This window comes from Leucoraja erinacea, unplaced genomic scaffold (assembly GCF_028641065.1).
Source record: "Leucoraja erinacea ecotype New England unplaced genomic scaffold, Leri_hhj_1 Leri_1015S, whole genome shotgun sequence".
Taxonomy (NCBI): Eukaryota; Metazoa; Chordata; class Chondrichthyes; order Rajiformes; family Rajidae; genus Leucoraja; species Leucoraja erinaceus.
In genome coordinates, this window is record NW_026575248.1 from 27,372 (window position 1) to 44,574 (window position 17,203).

Genomic DNA, 17,203 nt, shown 5'->3' on the forward strand with positions numbered 1-17,203 from the left:
AACATGTTTCCGCAGCACACAGATCAGAAGATTTGGGATCTAAGTTCTATTCCAGGCACATATTCAAAATGGTTCATTTGCAACTTCTGGTTCAGTGCCAGGTAAATGTTGTGATGTATAACGTGGAATGCTTCATATTTCTCTCTGAGTGCATGTCCCTCATCTGGAAAGTTAACTGTGCCTCTTTCCACATAATCTGTCTATCCTGCATAGATTGTCCAGAATATTCCATTTTCATTTTTGTTGGTCATGTCAAGTCAATTTTCTTTTCTAACTCATCAGTTCTAGCCTGTTTGGTCTGACCACAATATTGACTATTCATTACCCAGACAAAGTGTCTTAATGTGCTGGTAACTGCAGTCATGAAGCCATTTCAATTAATCACATCACATTCATTCCCTTTGCTTTATACATCCTTCCCTCGATTCCTCATCCAATGAAAACTACCTTGCATCTCTCTCGTTACTGATTCTGTTGAATGGGCATCGACCCTAAATGTTGACTATACACAAAAATGCTGGAGAAGCTCAGCGGGTGCAGCAGCATCTATGGAGCGAAGGAAATAGGCAACGTTTCGGGCCGAAACCCTTCTTCAGACTGGCGAAGGAAATGGGCAAAGTTTCGGGCCGAAACCCTTCTTCAGATTTTTTCTTTCCACTGATGCTGAGTTTTACCAGTATTTTCTGTTTTTATGTCTGAATTCCAGCACATGAAGATTTTTTGTTTTAATTACATTCTTCATTACTTTGCAAATGAATCAGCCTTTGTCTGCCTGCAACAAAATCTAGACAATATTCTGAAACGTGCTAGCAAATGGCAAACAAAGAATTACAGTTTTTGCTCATTGCTTGAACACTATAGACCCATGCTTAGACCAAAGTAACACAACTTTAAGTTTTTGTTACTATACCTTAAACACATGTAACCATACCTTAAACAAAAGTGCTGCTTTGCACTTTAGTTGCAATTCTGCAACACACTTGCTCCTTTCTGCAACACACTTGCTCCTGCACACTACACACTATTTCATACATAAGACACTTTGTTCAAAAATGAAATCTCAGGGTACCATTGGGAAGACACAGCTATTCAAAATACAAAACACATCGGCTAATTGAAAACACTAAGATACACACCTGAAAATACATACTTACAACACTGAACACCAATCAGCCAGCTACAAAAAGGCCTCAGTTAAGCCATTTTGAGAACTTTGCAAGCATGGATGCAGGGAGAGCAAGAGGCAGAGGCAGAGGAAGAGGAGGACGTGGTCGAAGAGGCCATGCACGGGCCATTATTTCCGATGACATAAGAGCAACTTTGGTGGACCATGTCATAAACATTGGCCTGACTATGAGGGAAGCTGGGCAGAGATTCCACCCTAATCTAAGCCGTTGCACAGTTTCATCCATAATAAGGACATTCCGACTGGAAAACAGGTATGTCTTCAACTCTCTACTTTCTACTCTACTCAGATGGTATCTAGAGTATTTACAGTACTGTACCATATCACATTACCGTATCACATGTATTGTATTGCAGGGTGGCTAATCCTCCTTTTGGAACGAAAGTGGTAGTTTTGTGAAACATACCGTGATTACGTATATTGAGATGTTTCAGTACAGTGTATGGTATATACAGTAAAGTACAGTATATACAGTACTGTAAAAAAGAAGCAAACCAATAATAATTTGTGGTTGCATTTTGCTATAGAACGACTAGAAGACCTTCTGGGGTGGACGCCAATGCCTGTTCACCCAACAGCAGGAACTTGCCATTGTGGACCTAGTCAGAGCAAACAATGCAATCTGTCTCCAGCAGCTACGGCAACAAATACTTGCAGATAGGCACGTATTCAACAACATAAACCGAGTAAGCATTACCACTATAAGACGCATCTTGGTAAAGCACAAAATGACCAAGAAGCAACTGTACAGGGTCCCATTTGAGAGGAACAGTGTCAGGGTCAAAGGACTTCAACGTGAATATGTACAGGTAAGTGTTACAGTCCTTTACATTAACAATACAGTATTGGTGTAATCCAGTAACAGCTGAATATGTACCATTGTATCAGTACCACATAGCCATCCACAATATGTATTTTTTGTTACAGAGAATCTTGGCCATGGATGGAGCTGCACAGCCTCATGAATTTATTTACATTGATGAGGCTGGATTCAACCTTAGCAAAACAAGACAACGGGGTCGTAATATAATTGGCCAAAGGGCAATTGTGCACGGCCCGGGGCAGCGCGGGGGAAATATCTCATTGTGTGCCGCCATAAGCCTTCGAGGGCTTCTGTACCATCATGCAAAACTAGGTCCATACAATACACAACATATCATCTCATTTCTAGATGCTCTTCATAATATAGCTGTACAGGACAGACCAGAGCAGCCCAGGTTTGTTGTTGTCTGGGATAATGTCAGTTTCCATCGGGCTGCTCTGGTCCGGACCTGGTTCACCAACCATAATCAATTTGAAGTGGTATACTTGCCCCCTTACTCGCCATTTCTAAACCCTATAGAAGAATTATTTTCGGCTTGGAGATGGCGTGTATATGACCGCCAACCACATGCCCGCATGCCTCTTCTGCAGGCAATGGAACAGGCCTGCGGAGACATTGAGGTGAGGTCAATCCATGGATGGATTCGGCACACAAGGGGATATTTCCCCGATGCCTAGCGGGAGAAGACATTGCTTGCGATGTGGATGAGATCCTGTGGCCAGACCCCAACAGACGGCAGGATCCATAAGCCCACCTACAAATGATTGCCGTGTTTTTCTGTGTTTACAGTATAGTGTATTTTTGGTTTTATTTTTGTTTTATTTTTGCTCTAACTGAATTTACAATACTGTGAAGTACAGTACTGCAATGTACTGTATTGAGTATTTGATTTTTTGGTTGTTGTGAAAACGTGCCTTCTGTGGAACTGAATAAAAACAGTGAAAATTAAAGACTGCAGTGTTTTATATAAAGTAGACTAGTGTGTTGCTGCTGATCTGAAAGTGTATTCATATGATGCAAGTGTGTATCATTTTGGCATCAGAGTGACGTTTTGACAAAGGATTGTTAGGTTTTCATAGCAGAGTTTAGGTTTCGATAGCAGAGTTTCAATTTGACATGGATGTGAATGGTTTATTTCCCAGTGTTGTGTCTTATTTGCTTGTGTGTAGAGTTTTGACACAATGAGCAAAGTTTTGCAAAACGTGTTCAAGCAACGGGCAAAAACTGTAACGTTTTTTAAACTGCAGTAAGTATAACATTACAACACTGCTGTTTCACCTGATGCAATAAAGGAACAGCCATGTTTATTTCAAAGCAAGATTACATTTAACTTGGAGAACACCTTGGAAATGGATCCTTTTTCATCCGGCTCCTTTGTTCTTCCCTACAGGTGGCAGATGCCAGTGATCTGGAAGATTCTAGAAGGTTGCAGCAGTGCACCCTATCCATGTTATACACTATGGTCACACTGTGTCGGTGAGGCGGCGAGTGGGAGAAAAGTTTAAACTGGTGGTTGATTCGTTGCTCAGTGGAATATTTAGGAGTGATTCCACACTCTCTGCAACACCTCCAGTGTTGGTGCAGTCTTGAAACTTACAAACCAACTGTCTCCAATTAGTTAAAAATCAGAAGTGCTTCAAGGACTCAACGGGTCGGGCAGTTTCTCTGTAATATGTGAATGAGAGATGTTTCGAGTTGGAACCTTTCTTCAGACTATTTGTAGTGGGGAGAGAAAGCTGGAAAAGAGGTGGTGGTGGGATAAATGCTGGCAACTGAGAGGGGAACACAGGTGAGGGGGGGTTGTGATTGGCAGATGGGTGGACAAAGGGCAGATATGAAAAGACAAAAAATCCATAAAATAACATAAAAGAAGTGAAATATGAAGCCTGAGGAAAGGGTATTGGGGGAAGGGACGGGGGAATTGAGTGGATAGTGGAATAAATGGATGTGCATCTTGGAGAGGCACGGGGAACTGAGAGGGGAAGGATGGGGGATGAGTGTTAGCTCCAATTTTACAACACCCACCACACCCCATTTCCCTATCTCTCTATCCTGTGCCCCAGCTGGAAGCACATTCATTTCTCCCACTAACCACCCCCCTCCCCCCCTATCTATTTCCCTTCCTCCGCTTTTACATTACATTCATCTTCTCTTTATCTTACAGGAGTGAATGTGAGGGTTAGGCAAAAGGTTCAAAAGCAGGGCCATTGTGGGTAGTGACCTGTGGCTGCTAGCTCAGTGCCACGTATTACTGAGGGTAAGAATTGGAGTTTAGGACAGATGAGTGTGTGGCTGAAGAGATAGTGCTGGGATTCCAATTTTTGGACCATTGGGATCTCATCTGGAGCAGAAGTAACCTGTACTGGAGGAACGGGTTCCACCAGAACTGAAAAGGGACCAATATCCCGATGGGTAGTTTTGCTGTTAATACTTGGAATGGTTTAATCTCGATTGGCGGGGAGGTGGGATCCAAAGCTGTGGTGTGGAATTTGATACAGGTTAGCTTCAGAATGTTCATTATACAAGGCAGGCAGGAGCATGGCAGGGAGCAAGTAAAGACCGTTGGATTAAAATGCATTATTTTAATGCAAGACTCTGACAGGTAAAGTCAGCATGGATTTATGAAGGGGAAATCATACTTGACTAATCTTTTGGAATTTTTTGAGGAACACTTGGTTCTGAAAAAGAGAGAGATCTACAATAATTATAGGCAGCATGGAGTAAATGAGGTGCTTGAGGAGTATAAAGAATGTAAAAAGAATCTTAAGAAAGAAATTAGAAAAGCTAAAAGATATGAGGTTGCTTTGGCAAGTAAGGTGAAAGTAAATCCAAAGGGTTTCTACAGCTATATTAATAGAAAAAGGATAACGAGGGATAAAATTAGTCCATTAGAGAGTCAGAGTGGACAGCTATCTGCAGAGCGAAAAGGGATGGGATGGTATTGAACATTTTTTTTTTCTTCGGCATTCACATTGAATTATGTGAGGTAAGGGAAACAAGTAGGGTAGCTAAGGAAACTATGAGGATCAAAGAAGAGGAAGTACTGACACTTTAGAAAAATATATAAGTGGATAAGTCTCCAGGTCCTGACAGGGTATTCCCTAGGACTGAGGGAAGTTAGTGTAGAAATAGAAGGGGCAATGGCAGAAATATTTGAGAAGTCATTAGAAACGGGAATGGTGCCAGAGGATTGGCATACTGCACATGTTATTCCATTGTTTAAAAAGGGTTCTAAGAGTAAACCTAGCAATTATAGACCTGTTAGTTTGACATCAGTAGTGGGCAAATTAATGGAAAGGATACTTAGAGATAATATATAAAATCACTGGATAAACAGAGTCTGATTAGGAACAGTCAACATGGATTTGAGCCTGGAAGGTCATGTTTGAATAGAAACATAGAAACATAGAAATTAGGTGCAGGAGTAGGCCATTCGGCCCTTCGAGCCTGCACCGCCATTCAATATGATCATGGCTGATCATCCAACTCAGTATCCCGTACCTGCCTTCTCTCCATACCCCCTGATCCCCTTAGCCACAAGGGCCACATCTAACTCCCTCAAGAATAATCTTCTTGAATTTTTTGAAGAGGTTACTAGGGACATTGATGAGGGTAAAGCGGTGGATGTTGTCTATATGAACTTCAGTAAGGCCTTTGACAAGGTTCCACATGGAAGGTTGGTTAAGAAGGTTCAATTGTTGGGTATTAATAGTGGAGTAGCAAGATGGATTCAACAGTGGCTGAATGGGAGATACCAGAGAGTAATTGTGAATGGCTGTTTGCCAGGTTGGAGGCCTTCCCATCACCTTTGGAGACTTTTAGTGTTGTTTATCAATTTGAGAACCAAAGTTGAGCCAATGAAAGTCAAAGAAGCCATTATGAGACCGTGAAACAAGAATAAAACTGTTAAAGACATCAGCAAAACCTTAGGCTTACGAAAATCAACTGATTGGAACATCACTAAGAAGAAAGAGAGCGTTGGTGAGCTTACTAATCGCAAAGGGACTGGCAGGCCAAGGAAGACCTCCACAGCTGATGACAGAAGAATTCTCCCTATAATAAAGAAAAAAAACCCTAACACCGACAGATCAGAAACACTCTTCAGGAGTCAGGTGTGGATTTGTCAATGACCACTGTCCGCAGAAGAATTCATGAACAGAAATACAGAAGCTACAAGATGCAAACCACTGGTTAGCCACAAAAATAGGAATGGCCAGGTTACAGTTTGCAAAGCAGTACTTAAAAGAGCAACCACAGTTCTGGAAAAATGTCTTGTAGACAGATGAGACGAAGATTAGCATATCAGAGTAATGGCAAGAGCAAAGTATGGAGGAGAGAAGGAATTGCCCAAGATCCAAAGCATGCCACCTCATCTTTGAAACATGTCGGTGGAGGTGTTATGGCCTGGGCATGTATGGCTGCTGAAGGTACTGGCTCACTTATCTTCATTGATGATACAACTGCTGATGGTAGTAGCATAAGCACTACTTTAGAAAGACGTTGTACAGAACTATGGAAAGGAAGGATATGGAGGGCCATGGGTCAAGTGCAGACAGATAGTCGGGGGTGAAGGCTGGCAAAGAAAGATGAGGATGGGACAACGCCTGTTAAGAGGACATGACTTCAGAATTAAGGGACAGAAGTTTAGGGGTAATATGAGGGGGAACTTCTTTACGCAGAGAGTGGTGGCGGTGTGGAATGAGCTCCCAGTGGAAGTGGTGGAGGCAGGTTCATTGGTATCATTTAAAAATAAATTGGATAGGCATATGGATGAGAAGGGAATGGAGGGTTATGGTACGAGTGCAGGCAGGTGGGACTAAGGGGAAAAAAAATTGTTCGGCATGGACTTGTAGGGCCGAGATGGCCTGTTTCCGTGCTGTAATTGTTATATGGTTATATGGTTATATGGTTAAGTGTTGGGTGGATATAGGTGAGGGGTTTTGATTGGCAGATGTGTGGAGTGACAAAGCTTGCCATTTGTGTTCTATGGGTCCTCCATTGCCAGAGTGAGGCCACGTGAAAACTGGAGGAACAGCAACTCATATTCCTCTTGGGAAGCTTACACCCAATGGTTGGAACACTGAATTCTCTCATTTTAAGCAAGACCCCCAACCTCTCTCCCATTCCTGCACCCCTGCATCCCGGTGCATACATATTTCTCCCATATTTCTTCCCCTTTTTCCCATCTCCCCACCCTCATCTTCCCTTCCAGATATATCAGTTTCTCTCCTTCTCTGACCCCCTTTTGTGGATTCATCTCTAGCCTTTTTTGCTTACTCCACCCATCTTGAAAACAAACACCTTTCACATGTATCCATCTATCGCCATGTCCAACTCTCAGGTTTTTTCAGCCTTCACAGTACCACATTCAGACTGAAGAAGGATTCCAGCTTGAAATGACACTTATCCATTCTCTCTGCAGATGATACCTGAGCCAGTCAAGCCCTTGTCCAACTTTTATGACCTAATTGACGACCTCTGTGAAGTTTGCCCTTGACTTATACTCGCAGCATGGTCGCCACGATGTCGTAGGAGGTCGTAGGAGGTCTTCGTAACTTTTCCTCATGCTCGTGAGTGGTCTCCGCATACTCGTGGCCTCAAGTAGGTCGCGCTGTTTTTTCCAGCCTGATAAAGAATGTCCACGAGTAAAAAAAAGGTTGGCTTGGAAAAAATTGATACTTTTTACTCGTAGGTAGATCGTAATGTAGGTCAAAGTAGGTCGTGATAGTAGTCGTAGGTCGGTAACTGGCCCAAGGAAAAATGCAAACATGGCATCATTTTATCATGTGATCATTTTCCACTCGTAGCTAGGTGCGGTAGACTGAGGTCGAGGGGGTCGTAGGAGGTCGTAGACAAAGTCATAGGAGGTCTTTTACTTCAGCGAGTCAACACGACCTTGACATTTGTTTCAACTCGTCTAGGGTCTTCTAAACTCATGGATTAGGTTGTCCAAGTGGGACAGGCCCTTTACTCCACCACTTTGTGTTTAGTTCAAGATTCCAGCATCTGCAGTTTCTGTATCTCCATAGCTTCATTAGCTTTGAAGTCTAGATTTCAAACACTAGATTCAATGTACAGAAATAGATCCTTTATACCACATCATCCTAACCGTCGGCCCCAGTTACCAGGTCATGGCTGATATGCCAGTCATCCTGAATCAGCCTGTGTGCAGATTTTTAATTGGAAGTTGGCTCTCATTGTAGTATGGAGGAGAAAGGCTAAAACATAAAAATAACAATTCGGATAATTATCGTTGCATCTCCAACACTTGCTGTAATTTAGGTTATCTGGAGAAGCCTTTAGGCAACATTTGCTAAACAGATTTTAATATAATTAACATCCAAATCCTTGAAGTGAAATAAAAGCGAAAATTCCAAATATGGGGTTGGACAGGCTAGATGCAGGAAGATTGTTCCCGATGTTGGGGAAGTCCAGAACAAGGGGTCACAGTTTAAGGATAAGGGGGAAATCTTTTAGGACCGAGATGAGAAAAACATTTTTCACACAGAGAGTGGTGAATCTCTGGAATTCCCTGCCACAGAATATAGTTGAGGCCAGTTCATTGGCTATATTTAAGAGGGAGTTAGATGTGGCCCTTGTGGCTAAAGGGATCAGGGGTATGAAGAGAAGGCAGGTACAGGATACTGAGTTGGATGATCAGCCATGATCATATTGAATGGTGGTGCAGGCTTGAAGGGCCGAATGGCCTACTCTAGCACCTATTCTCTATGTTTCTACGTTTCTATGTAAAGAGCACATTGTGGTAACAGAATCTCGCAGAATGAATTACACCAAATGTTGGTCACTGTGTAAAATAAACAACACCTCATGGGACCTGTCCATATGTGTAACATCCATCTTCCAATACAATACTTGGGTCAGGATGGGCTGGTATGTCATCCCAACGCTGTGGCCCAGAATTACTGCATGTGAACAGTATGCCTGAGACTACAACACCAAGGGTCATGTTCAAACCCACAAGTAATTGAGATAGTTTGAAATCAGGGCAGCTGCAGCCCCAATTTTATACCCGAGCAGATCACTACATCATGGTGCACTGACATTATTACACGCACTAAAATTATAAACTCACAAGAACATGTGGACATAAAGACTACACCTAAACTTGTTTTTATTTTCACTTTCAGATGTAAATGTGTGCTTGAGGCAGATATTGAAATAAATAGGCTGTTACCATTTTTTTTTAAGATTAGCTGTTGAATTAAAGTTGGGGAGGATTCTCAAAGGTCTGTTCTTTGCAAAACAATGACCAAAGGCCGGCACAAATCACATAGCTATCATGTAGTTCAAGTTCAAGTTCACGTTTATTGTCATGTGTCCCTGATAGAACAATGAAATTCTTGTTTTGCTTCAGCACCCAGACAAAATAGGCATTGACTACAAAACACATGAATAAATAAACTGATAAAGTGCAAATAACATATAATGGGTTATAATGTTCAGAGTTTTGTCCGAGCCAGGTTTAATAGCCTAATGGCTGTGAGGAAGTAGCTATTCCTGAACCTGGTCGTTGCAGTCTTCAGGCTCCTGTACCTTCTACCTGAAGGTAGCAGGGAGATGAGTGTGTGGCCAGGATGGTGTGGGTCTTTGATGATACTGCCAGCCTTTTTGAGGAAGCGACTTCGATAAATCCCCTCGATGGAAGGAAGGTCAGAGCCGATGATGGACTGGGCAGTGTTTACTACTTTTTGTAGTCTCTTCCTCTCCAGGGCGCGCAAGTTGCCGAACCAAGCCACGATGCAACCGGTCAGCATGCTCTCTACTGTGCACCTGTAGAAGTTAGAGAGAGTCCTCCTTGACAAACCGACTCTCCGTAATCTTCTCAGGAAGTAGAGGCGCTGATGGGCTTTCTTGATAATTGCATCAGTTTTCTCCAACCAGGAAAGATCTTCAGAGATGTGCACGCCCAGGAATTTGAAGCTCTTGACCCTTTCAACCATTGACCCGTTGATATAAACGGGACTGTGGGTCCCCATCCTACTCCTTCCAAAGTCCAAAATCAGTTCCTTGGTTGTAGCAGAAATAGAATGATGTACCAGGCTGCATTATGCACAAAAGAAATGTTCTTTCAAAGTAGTTTTATACATGCTGGATTGCAAGTACAATAACACCATTTAAGGGTGGAAGATTGCAACCTTCATGTGGTCCACTCTGTTTCGACAAACACAATCAACCCAGCGTGAACAATCAAATAAGATGAAATAGAACAAGTTGTCCTACAACTTTAGGCTGTGCACGTCATACGCAAGAAGAAGAAGAACATCATTTAAAGGACATTTGGATAGGAAACGTTTAGACGTAGACCGTTTAGAAACGTATGGGCCAGATGTGGGCAAATGGGGGTAATTTAGATGACACCTTGGTCGGTATGGACGGGTTGAGCTGAATGGCCCATTTCCATCCTAAATAATTCTATGACTCTATTACCAGTACTCTAACAATCTTCCAACCCAATGCTACAAACATGGAATTCTCCAATTGCAATATACCCTCCCTTCTCTTTTTCCTGTGTCACTCTTTCCCCATAACCTATCCATATCCATTTGCAGCTTCCTTCTTTCCTTTTACTTTCATGCATATCTTTGCTTATATCAAAAAAATTACTTGGTCCTCCCTTTATCCAAGGTATTTCCATAAATGGTAAAAGGTTATTGCCTACTACAACTCAATTTGTTTGCCCAGTCTACATGTTAATTTTAGTCCCATATGATTACTATATTACCTGTTAGATGCCCTTCTAATTACCCGATCCATGCCCTATACAACCATAGCAGTTCGATTCCTGTCAATGGTTTTTGATCTTGCTGTTTCTTAGATCCAATGCAAACTAATTCCACTTGAATTTTCTCAACTGCAGTTGAAGAGAATTTTTCCCATCGATGAAAAATAAAAGTGTTATTAGTGTTTAAAAAATGTTGAGATTCTCTCTCCTGAAGGCCATGCTTCTTCCGGAGGGACTATAAAACTCAGAAGGTTGAGTGCCTCAGTCAGTCTCTGCAAAATGGGGGAGCGAGAGGGTCACGTCTCTCAGTCTGAGCTGTGAATAACACTGAACACATGTCTACTAATCTGTAAGTGTGGTTTTACTGACCTTGAGTGCTCTTAATGTGGTTTGAAAATGAAAATGTGGTTGGTTTGAAATAAAGCACAGGAAATGGTTGGTGGTGGTTGGTTTGAAATAAAGCATAGCAAATGGTTGGTTTGAAATAAAGAACATCAAATGGTTGGTGGTGGTTGGCTTGAAATAAAGAACAGCAAATGGTTGGTGGTGGTTGGTTTGGAATGGCAAATGATTAAAAGTCTGAACTCGACAACTTCCTGTATATTGATTTTAGATAAAACGCTACCACTTGCGGCTGTGTGTTTTTCGCCATCTTACTCAGTCCCCCTCCACTCATCAGGTGCAGCGGATTCTGCACCTGATGAAATGAAAAATAAAAGTGTTATTAGTGTTTTAAAACTATTGAGAATCGCTCTCCTCTCAATCATGACATAAAGGCCAAGCCCCCTCCCGTGACCTTGCACCCTGCTTGAAGTGGCATGAAACTGCATTGAATTTGGTGGCCTTCAACCTGCTTGGTGGCATTCAACTGCACTTGGTTTTGGTGGCATTGCACCCTGCTTGAAGTGGCATGAAACCACTTGAATTTGGTGGCCTTGCACCGTGCTTGATATGGCATGAAACTGCACTTGAATTTGGTGGACTTGCACCCTGCTTGAAATGGTATGAAACTGCACTTGAATTTGGTTGCCTTGCACCCTGCTTGAAGTGGTATGAAAATGCACTTGAGTTTGGTGGCCTTACACCCTGCTTGGTGGCATGAAAATGCACTTGAATTTGGTGGCCTTGCACCCTGCTTGAAGTGGCATGAAACTGCACGAGTTTGATGGTCTTGCGCCTTGCTTGCAGTGGTAGGAAACTGCACTTGAGTTTGGTGGCCCTGCACCCTACTTGAAGTGGTTGGATACTGCAATTGCATTTGGTGGCCTTGCACCATGCTTACATAGAAACATAGAAACATAGAAATTAGGTGCAGGAGTAGGCCATTCGGCCCTTCGAGCCTGCACCGCCATTCAATATGATCATGGCTGAAGTGGTAGGAAACTGCACTTGAATTTGGTGGCCTTGCACCCTGCTTGAAGTGGCATGAAACACCACGAGTTTGGTGGTCTTGCGCCTTGCTTGCAGTGGTAGGAAACTGCACTTGAGTTTGGTGGCCCTGCACCCTACTTGAAGTGGTTGGATACTGCAATTGCATTTGGTGGCCTTGCACCATGCTTGAAGTGGTAGGAAACTGCACTTGAATTTGGTGGACTTGGACCCTGCTTTAAGTGGTATGAAACTGCACTTCAATTCGGTGGCCTTGCACCCTGCTTGAAGTGGTAAGAAACTGCACTTGAATTTGGTGGCCTTGCACCCTGTTTGAAATGGAATTTCAAGGAATAGCCGTGAGTGAACTGCCAGCCCACAAGCCGTGAGTGAGCTGCCAGCTCATCATGCTTGAGTGACAGCTGCCAGCCCAAGAATCCATTTGGCCCACAATGTCCATACTAGCCATCTGAAAACCAGTCCCTTCAGCCCACAACACCCATACCAACGCACCAGAGAGCCCCCCCCTCCCACACTGGCCACCAATATTGGAATTGGTGGAGAGGTGCAATATTGCGTTGGGGGCCAGCCGTCCCGTGTGAATATGGGACCTAATGGGTCCCACTTAGTCTAGTATAATAATAAAAATATATTTTTATTTATAGTTGAAAGTTCCCAGTATTGATCCTATCAGTTTGCAACATGCTCAGAAGGAAGTTGAAGCATTCAGTTGAGGCCAGATTGTGGGACGGAGTGACCGACTGACCACACGCCGCTCTCACAGATGACACGACAGTAGATTTCCCGTCACTCCTCAGCAGCCCCTACGACAAAGTAAACGGGCATGGTCACCAATAGCCCGGGCCCGGACTGAGAGACTGACGGGCACACTGGAACGCCGCTCACCCGCTACCTCCTCCACGGGTGCAGAGATTGCAGCACTTCCGGTGTTGCCGCGGGCCAGCGGCTGTTGGTCAATCTGAATTCCATGTCCCGCCAGCTGGTAGACACAAAAAGCCGGAGAAACTCAATGAGTGAGGCAGCATCTCTCGAGAGATGGAATTGGCGACGTGTCATATTGAGACCCTTCTTCAGACTGCACACACTGCCACACTGCAAGCCTCAGCCCTCGCAGTCCACATGGTCATTATTAAGTGCAATGCACAATCGAGTAGCCGCAACAAAGCAATCTCTCAGGGGAATGCCCTATCTGACAGTGCGGCCCGCATGGCAGCTTGCGAATTCTGCACATTGGTCCCCACAGAACCAAAGATGCTAATAGACAGAATGGTCTTGCCAGACATGAAGGAGGTTCAGGAATTATAGAGGGACGCCTCTGCACATGAGAAACAAATATGGAAACAAGAGGGATTCCACGGAACGTTGGCTCACCCATCTCAGACAAGTTTGTGTACCTGATGCTTTTATATATGCTCCCTTATGCATGCTGGAAAGGAGGGAGGGGAATGTGGATTGTGTGGAATGTAGCTTACACTTTGAAGATTTTGTGAAATGGCCCGTGTCTAAGAGGGGGGAGTAGCAACAGCAGAGAGAGAGAAGGGGTCAAGTGTCACTAGTGGAAAACTACTCGGGGCTCATAAGAGAGACTGGTACAAGCTAGCCCAGAAAAACAGCTCCATATTTAGGACATCATGACTAATGTTTTTGCTATGCTGCTACTTGACTTTAACAGTATATAAGACCCAGTGAGTCTTTGTTAATTTGAGTGGCAATTCGAGGGGGACTGCAAGTATTCTTGAATACATGCTGAAGCAATCCCTGCCACTCCCGTCATGACGAACTGAAGTAAAACTTGTTTGGTTTTCCTCAACCCATTGTGTTATTGTTTGTATTTAAGTAGCAAACTTTATCGACATTGTGCGGAAAGCATGTTGATATTCCTTGTGTCTTGAAACTTGTTGCTTCTGTGGAGAATTTCATTAGGTCTCATGGACTCAATCATCGCCAGTTTTGTGATTTTCTGGGAGAAATTGATTCTGAGTGTTGACTTGCCTTATTATACAGCAGTTTGGTGGTTTAATTGAGGAAAGGTTTTATTGCGGTTCTTTCTGAAAGGATATTGATTCATTTCTCAGAGAAGAATCATCCACACCTGCTTTTATCTTGAATGCTTTTATCAGCTGCTGAGTGGCTTTGGAAATTGGCATTATTTGCAGATGTGACAAGCCATATGAATCAATTGGATTTGAAGCTTCAAGGCGAAAAAAAATGATTTGTGACCATTTTTGCTCGTCAAGGCATTCAGAGCAAAACTGATGCTACTTGAAGGCCACGTGAACGTTCATAATTTTGTTAATTTCTCATGGTGTGAAGAATTTCATGAAGAAAGTGAAGTAGAATTTTCTTCCCCATTTGCAAATGAAGTAAGTTTACGATTGAAAACATTTTCAGGAGTGATTTTCTGACCTTGACGCCAAAGCAAATGAAATCAGGTTCTTTCAAAATCCATTTGTTTGCAATGTTACAAATCTCCCAAGTCGGTTTCAAATGGAAATTATTGATCTTCATGCAGATGACGGACTGAAAGACAAGTTTAAAGAAATAAATCTGATTGAGTTTTATACATTTTTGAAGACTGAGCAGTTTCCAAATTTGAATTAATTTTCTTGTAGATTTGTGTCCATTCTTGGTACAATATACAGTACCTCTGTAAACAAACATGTTCAAGAATGAAGTATGTCACAACTAAATTTGCTCCTCAAATTTGGATCCTCAATTCAATGAAATTTTGAAAACAAAAAAGCAGTTCCATCCTTCCCATTAATGTGGTTACATAAAACTTTATAATTTCATTGGTTAACCTACATTGATGGTTACAGGTTTTGCTTTGAGTTTCTTCCAATTGTTTTACTTTTAAGTTATTTTTTGAGTTCATTAAATTTATAAAACTGCCATTTCATTATTTTATCCTACGACCCGCAAAAATATGCCAAGTATATTATGTGGCCCTCATGCTGAAAGGTTTGGAGTATCTGATATAGATGCCTGGCAAATATAAAGAAAGGTGAGGTGTTGCATTTTGGGAAGTCTAACATGGGCAGGACCTACACAGTGAATGGTCGCGCTCTGGGAGGTGTAGTGGAGAAGAGAGATCTTGCAGTGCAGGTGCATGGATCCTTGAAGGTGGAGTCAAGTGGTCAAAAAGGATTTTGGCACATTGGCCTTCATCTGTCAGAGTATTGCAGGCCCGTACGAAGCTTTTCAAAAAGGGGGGTGGCATGACAGGATTACAAAAAACTTAATGTGAAATAATGTGCGCGCAGCGCACTTCACGAGCGTGAAGCGTGAAGTCCCTCGATGCCGGGGTCCAGAGCCTGCTTAAGGGCCCTGGAAGCTCAGGGGTTTTAGATGCTCTCTGATCCATTATGAGCCTTGTTTTGGAGCATTTTTGCACCAGATTTATGACCAATATTTCAGAAATTAAAAGGAATCTGAGGTAGCTTTTTCACACAAAGGGTGCTGGGTGTATGTAACGAGCTGCCAGAGGAGGTAGTTAAGGCTGGGACTATCCTAATGTTTAAGAGACATTTGGACACGTACATGGATAGGACAGATTTAGATGGATATGGGCCAAATGCGTGTGAGTGGGACTAGTTTAGATGGGACATGTTGGTCGGTGTGGGCAAGTTGGGCTGAAGGGCCTGTTTCCACATTGCATCATTCTATGACTAAAAAGCGAAGAAGTAAAATGCATGTAGATAAGTAGAGCAGATTTGAAAGAGGAGTGAAATGTAAAGGCAGAGAGAGGTTTATGGGTGGAAAGGAACATAGGAAAGGAGGGAGGAGAGTGGGCTTGGGCAGATGGGTGAAGGGAAAATAGTCACAAAGTGCTGGAGTAACTCAGTGGGTCAGGCAGCATCTGCGGAGAATATGAATAGGCGACGTTTCACAGAATGCTGGAGTAACTCAGTGAGTCAGGCAGCATCTCTGGAGAAAAGGTATAGATTATAGTTCGGGTCAAGACCGTTCTTCAGTAATGTGCCATGCATAGACATTCCTGAATGTTACCCAAACCATCGTGAGCTACTTTGTTACAGTGCTTTCCCTCTCCTATAACATCTCTGCTGCCTTGGGTGATGCAGGACAGGACACAAGCTTTGGGACACGGTGTGAAGCTGTTGCCATCTGCCCCAGCCTGGTAAAAACCTGGATGGAGTGGGTTTGGAGAGGATGTTTCCACTAGTGGGAGAGTCTTGGGCCAGTGGCCACAGCCTCAGAATTAAAAGACATTCCTTTAGGAAGGAGATGAGCAGGAATGTCTTAAGTCAGAGGGTGGTGAACTGTGGAATTCATTGCCACAGACAGCTATGGAGGTCAAGTCAATGGACATTTCCAAGGGAGGAGATTGATAGATTCTTGATTGATACGGATGTCAGAGGTAATGGGGAGAAGGCAGGAGAATGGATTTGAGGGAAGGATAGAGTCACGGAGTGATACAGTGTGGAAACAGGCCCTTTGACCCAGCATGTCCCATCTGCACTAGTCCCACCTGCCCACATTTGATCCATATCCCTCCGAACCTGTTCTATCCATATAACCATATAACCATATAACAATTACAGCATGGAAACAGGCTATCTCGACCCTTCTAGTCCGTGCCTAACACGTATTCTCCCCTAGTCCCATATACCTGCGCTCAGACCATAACCCTCCATTCCTTTCCCGTCCATATAACTATCCAATTTATTTTTATCCTTGTACCTGTCTAACTGTCTCTTAAATGTTGCGATAGTCCCAGCCTCAACTACCTCCTCTGGCAGCTTGTTCCATACACCTACCACCCCTTGTGTGAAAAACATACCCCACAGATTCCTATTAAATCTTTTGCCCTTCACCTTAAACTTATGTCCTCTGTTCCTCGATTCACTTACTCTGGGCAAAAGACTCAACCATATCTTCTGGGCAAAAGACTCAACCATATCTATTCAAATCATGATTTTATACACCTCTATTAGATCATCCCTCATGCTCCTGTGCTCCATGAAATAGAGTCCCAGCCTTCTCAACCTCTCCCTATAGCTCTGGCCCTCTAGTCCTGGCAACATCCTCATAAATCTTCACT

At 43.1% G+C, this 17,203-nt stretch overlaps 1 protein-coding gene across 1 annotated transcript; it reads left to right on the forward strand.

The window, feature by feature from the left end:
• Positions 1–1,426: 1,426 nt before the first annotated feature.
• On the forward strand, positions 1,427–3,894 carry LOC129715105 (insertion element IS630 uncharacterized 39 kDa protein-like). The gene is made up of 2 exons (XM_055664971.1): positions 1,427–1,995; positions 2,114–3,894. The coding sequence occupies exons 1-2, from the start codon at positions 1,915–1,917 to the stop codon at positions 2,684–2,686; spliced, it is 654 nt and encodes a 217-aa protein (XP_055520946.1). The 5' UTR covers positions 1,427–1,914; the 3' UTR covers positions 2,687–3,894.
• The last annotated feature ends 13,309 nt before the right edge of the window (positions 3,895–17,203 follow it).

Excerpts from the sequence above, each read along its gene's own strand:
- LOC129715105 (XM_055664971.1), top strand. The coding sequence starts at position 1,915 with ATGACCAAGAAGCAACTGTACAGGGTCCCATTTGAGAGGAACAGTGTC. Across the intron at positions 1,996-2,113 it reads TTCAACGTGAATATGTACAG|AGAATCTTGGCCATGGATGG; the intron begins GTAAGTGTTACA and ends TTTTTGTTACAG.